The sequence below is a fragment of the Palaemon carinicauda genome, chromosome 23 (assembly GCF_036898095.1).
Source record: "Palaemon carinicauda isolate YSFRI2023 chromosome 23, ASM3689809v2, whole genome shotgun sequence".
Lineage (NCBI taxonomy): Eukaryota > Metazoa > Arthropoda > Malacostraca > Decapoda > Palaemonidae > Palaemon > Palaemon carinicauda.
The window spans coordinates 102,295,851-102,300,850 of NC_090747.1; the positions used below are offsets into that span (position 1 = coordinate 102,295,851).

At 45.2% G+C, this 5,000-nt stretch overlaps 2 protein-coding genes across 2 annotated transcripts in view; one reads left to right on the forward strand and one right to left on the reverse strand.

The window, feature by feature from the left end:
• The first annotated feature begins 3,723 nt into the window (after positions 1 to 3,723).
• LOC137617712 (formin-2-like) lies at positions 3,724 to 4,914 on the forward strand. Its single transcript, XM_068347708.1, has one exon. The coding sequence runs from the start codon at positions 3,724 to 3,726 to the stop codon at positions 4,912 to 4,914; it is 1,191 nt and encodes a 396-aa protein (XP_068203809.1).
• A 30-nt stretch (positions 4,915 to 4,944) lies between these two features.
• LOC137617713 (basic salivary proline-rich protein 4-like) overlaps positions 4,945 to 5,000 on the reverse strand; it is an 861-nt gene continuing 805 nt past the window's right edge. The window contains exon 1 of the mRNA XM_068347709.1: positions 4,945 to 5,000. This exon is cut by the window's right edge and continues 805 nt beyond it. Coding sequence (XP_068203810.1) covers positions 4,945 to 5,000 — 56 coding nt within the window.

Below are 5,000 nucleotides of genomic sequence, written 5' to 3' on the forward strand. Positions count from 1 at the left end.
CCATAAAAACGACTCTATGCTGTAGTCTAACACAAAATCTGACACCGAAAAATTTGGGGGCATTATCTCTGACCCCGGCCCTTACTCGTTTCGGACCCCAAAAATAGGGTCCTTTTTCAATAAAAACTCATATATCTTCTATAATTTTAGCCGGAGAGCGAAAATATGCGGATGACCACATTTTTACCCCATAAAACGACTCTATGCTGTAGTCTAACACAAAATCTGACACCGAAAAATTTGGGGGCATTATCTCTGACCCCGGCCCTTACTCGTTTCGGACCCCAAAAATAGGGTCCTTTTTCAATAAAAACTCATATATCTTCTATAATTTTAGCCGGAGCGAAAATATGCGATGACCACATTTATACCCATAAAACGACTCTATGCTGTAGTCCAACACAAAATCTGACAGCCGAAAAATTTGGGGCATTATCTCTGACCCGGCCCTTACTCGTTTCGGACCCCAAAAATAGGGTCCTTTTTCAATTAAAAACTCATATATCTTCTATAATTTTAGCCGGGAGAGCGAAAATATGCGATGACCACATTTATACCCATAAAACGACTCTATGCTGTAGTCTAACACAAAATCTGACACCGAAAAATTGGGGGCATTATCTGTGACCCCAGCCCTTACTCGTTTCGGACCCCAAAAATAGGGGTCCTTTTTCAATAAAAACTCATATATCTTCTATAATTTTAGCCGGGAGAGCGAAAATATGCGATCACCACATTTATACCCATAAAACGACTCTATGCTGTAGTCTAACACAAAATCTGACACCGAAAAATTTGGGGCATTATCTCTGACCCCGGCCCTTACTCGTTTCGGACCCCAAAAATAGGGTCCTTTTTTCAATAAAAACTCATATATCTTCTAGAATTTTAGCCGGAGAGCGAAAATATGCGATGACCACATTTATACCCATAAAACGACTCTATGCTGGTAGTCTAACACAAAATCTGACACCGAAAAATTTGGGGCATTATCTCTGACCCCGGCCCTTACTCGTTTCGGACCCCAAAAATAGGGTCCTTTTTCAATAAAAACTCATATATCTTCTATAATTTTAGCCGGAGAGCGAAAATATGCGATGACCACATTTATACCCATAAAACGACTCTATGCTGTAGTCTAACACAAAATCTGACACCCCAAAAATTTGGGGCATTATCTCTGACCCCGGCCCTTACTCATTTCGGACCCCAAAAATAGGGTCCTTTTTCAATTAAAAACTCATATGTCTTCTATAATTTTAGCCGGAGAGCGAAAATCTGCGATGACCACATTTATACCCATAAAACGACTCTATGCTGTAATCTAACACCAAAATCTGACACCGAAAAATTTGGGGCATTATCTCTGACCCCGGCCCTTACTCGTTTCGGACCCCAAAAATAGGGTCCTTTTTCAATAACAACTCATATCTTCTATAATTTTAGCCGGAGAGCGAAAATATGCGATGACCACATTTATACCCATAAAACGACTCTATGCTGTAGTCTAACACAAAATCTGACACCGAAAAATTTGGGGCATTATCTCTGACCTCGGCCCTTATTCGATTCGGACCCCCAAAAATAGGGCCCTTTTACAATAAAAACTCATATATCTTCTATAATTTTAGCCGGAAGAGCAAAAATATGCGATTGACCACATTTATTACCCATAAAACGACTCTATGCTTTAGTCTTTCACAAAATCTGACACCAAAAATTTTGGGGGCATTATCCTCTGACCCCGGCCCTCTACTCGATTCGGACCCCAAAAATAGGGCCCTTTTTCAATAAAAACTCATATATCTTCTATAATTTTAGCCGGAGGAGCAAAAATATGCGATGACCACACTTATACCCATAAAACGACTCTATGCTGTAGTCTAACACAAAATCTGACACCGAAAATTTTGGGGACATTTTCTCTGACCCCGGGCCCTTACTCGATTCGGACCCCAAAAAATAGGCCCTTTTTTTCAAGAAAATTATAATAATATAATAATAATAATTACATTAAGTATCTTATTACCCCATTACCTAAGCCTAACCTATTACAGCTACTACAACTACCACCACTAATATCAGTAATATAATAACAACAACAATAATGACAATAATAATTATAAGCCTATATCTTACAATGCCCTCAACCACCATGATCTATATAATGAAATTAACCCTCATATGAAATCACATCCAAAAAGATAAAAAAAAAAAAAATGTGCCAATACAACTTGTCAAAAAAAAAACAACAACAACAACAGCTAAAGCCAGTCTTTTTCATTGCAGTTTGGGTCATCAGTATCAAGAGAATGTCATTACCTGGAAAAGGGGAAATTAATATCTAAATGGGGTTTAGGGTCTTCGCCCCCTAGGGACGAATCATCTGAATGGAAATGAGGTCATTTGTTTGTTTATTAACTTACTTGTTACTCAAAAGCACAAGATTTGTTCAAATCCTGGTGATAAAGTTATTGTTTACACCTCTCTCTATCTCTCTCTCTCTCTCTCTCTCTCTCTCTCTCTCTCTCTCTCTCTCTCTCTCTCTCTCTCTCTCTCTCTCTCTCTCTCACGTGTTTCCATTTTGTATGATCAAGTTATTGTTTACATCTCTCTCCTCTCTCTCTCTCTCTCTCTCTCTCTCTCTTCTCTCTCTCTCTCTCTCTCTCTCTCTCTCTCACGTGTTTCCATTTTGATGATCAAGTTATTGTTTACATCTCTCTCTCTCTCTCTCTCTCTCTCTCTCTCCTCTCTCTCTCTCTCTCTCTGACTTGTTTTCATTTTGATGATCAAGTCATTGTTTACATCCTCTCTCTCTCTCACTCTCTCTCTCTCTCTCTCTCTCTCCTCTCTCTCTCTCTCTCTCCTCTCTCCTCTCTCTCTCACACCCACACCACCACACACACACACAGAGACACACACACACAAAACCCCACAGGTGCGCGAAGAAGTAATAATATTAATAAAACTGATGATATATAAGAATATTAGTCATAAATGAAAATCAGAAAAAAAAAAATATTGATAAAATATCAGACGTGAAAAGCATAAACTACCCCAGAAAAAGTCAATGGAGCTTATGATGAATCAATTTATTTGCCTATAACATAATAAGTCCATCTAAGAATATTTACCTCCGCTAACGAAGTTGGAAAGAGGTTATGTTTTACCCTGTTGTGTGTTTGTTTGTGAACAGCTTCCTGTAAAAAGCTGGAAAAAATTAAATTCTGAAAGGTCAAGATCAAAGGTCAAGGTCACGGTCAAGCAACGTGTCCAATTCACGTAATCAGCCATAAGTTTGGACATCGTTGTCACAGAGACTTCAAACTTGGTTCATATTTCAGTGTATGGAAATCCATGCCAATTAATACACGTTAAGGTCAAAGCTCAGGTCAATATCGAGGCAAAAGATCGAGAAATACAGTGCCACAGCAGAGGTCTGCGCCATACTGAGTGCCCCTCTAGTTTCTCTATTTCACGATCACTCCATCTAAGAAGATTGAATAAATAAAAGAAGGATGGTTGATAACACAGTGAGTAGAGACGAAATATAAAGCCAAAGAGTGACACCCCGAACACAGTCATAAATAAATACCAGTTATAACTTTTATTACAACATTAGGTTTATTTATTGCGGCTTATTCGTCATCGCCCAACATCTTAATGGCCCTCGCTTACGAGGGTTGAACCGCGTTCCTTGTAATACGTTTATAGCAACAAAAAATGATAATTGACTCCCCCGCTCCCCCAGGTGGAGGGGGACCTTCGTGGAGGTTGACTTTCCTGAGGCTCCGCCCCCCAGGCGGACGGGGATCTTCCAGGTGTCCCTTCCCCCACAGACTGAGCGGGGACATTCCTGGTCCCAGCCCCCAGGTGCAGGGGAACCTTCGTGGGGCATCAAACCCCAGGTGGAGGGGACCTTCCTCGGGCCCCAGGCCCCCAAGTGGCGGGGGGACCTTCCTTCCCCCTTGCCCCCATGTGGTGGGGGACCTTCCTGAGCTCCCGCACTGCAGGTGGAGGGGGATCTTCCTTCCCCCTTGCCCCCATATGGAGGAGGACCTTCCTGGAGCTCCCACACTCCAGGTGGAGAGGGATCTTCCTTCCCCCTTGCCCCCATGTGGAGGGGGACCTTCCTGGAGCTCCCGCACTCCAGGTGGAGAGGGATCTTCCTTCCCCCTTGCCCCCATGTGGAGGGGGATCTTCCTTCCCCCTTGCCCCCAAGTGGAGGGGGATCTTCCTTCCCCCTTGCCCCCAAGTGGAGGGGGATCTTCCTTCCCCCTTGCCCCCATGTGGAGGGGGATCTTCCTTCCCCCTTGCCCCCATGTGGAGGGGGATCTTCCTTCGCCCCCATGTGGAGGGGGCTCTTCCTTCACCCTTGCCCCCATGTGGAGGGGGATCTTCCTTTCCCCTTGCCCCCATGTGGAGGGGGATCTTACTTCCCCCTTGCCCCCATGTGGAGGGGGATCTTACTTCCCCCTTGCCCATGGAGGGGGATCTTCCTTCCCACTTGCCCCCATGTGGAGGGGGATCTTCCTTTCCCCTTGCCCTCATGTGGAGGGGGATCTTCCTTCGCCCTTGCCCCCATGTGGAGGGGGATCTTCCTTCCCCCTTGCCCCCATGTGGAGGGGGGATCTTACTTCCCCCTTGCCCCCATGTGGAGGGGGATCTTACTTCCCCCTTGCCCATGGAGGGGGATCTTCCTTCCCACTTGCCCCCATATGGAGGGGGATCTTCCTTTCCCCTTGCCCCCATGTGGAGGGGGATCTTCCTTCCCCCTTGCCCCCATATGGAGGGGGATCTTCCTTCCCCCTTGCCCCCATGTGGAGGGGGATCTTCCTTCCCCCTTGCCCCCATGTGGAGGGGGATCTTCCTTTCCCCTTGCCCAATGTGGAGGGGGATCTTCCTTCCCCCTAGCCCCCATGTGGAGGGGGATCTTCCTTCCCCCTAGCCCCCATGTGAAGGGGGATCTTCCTTCCCCCTCGCCCCCATGTGGAGGGGGA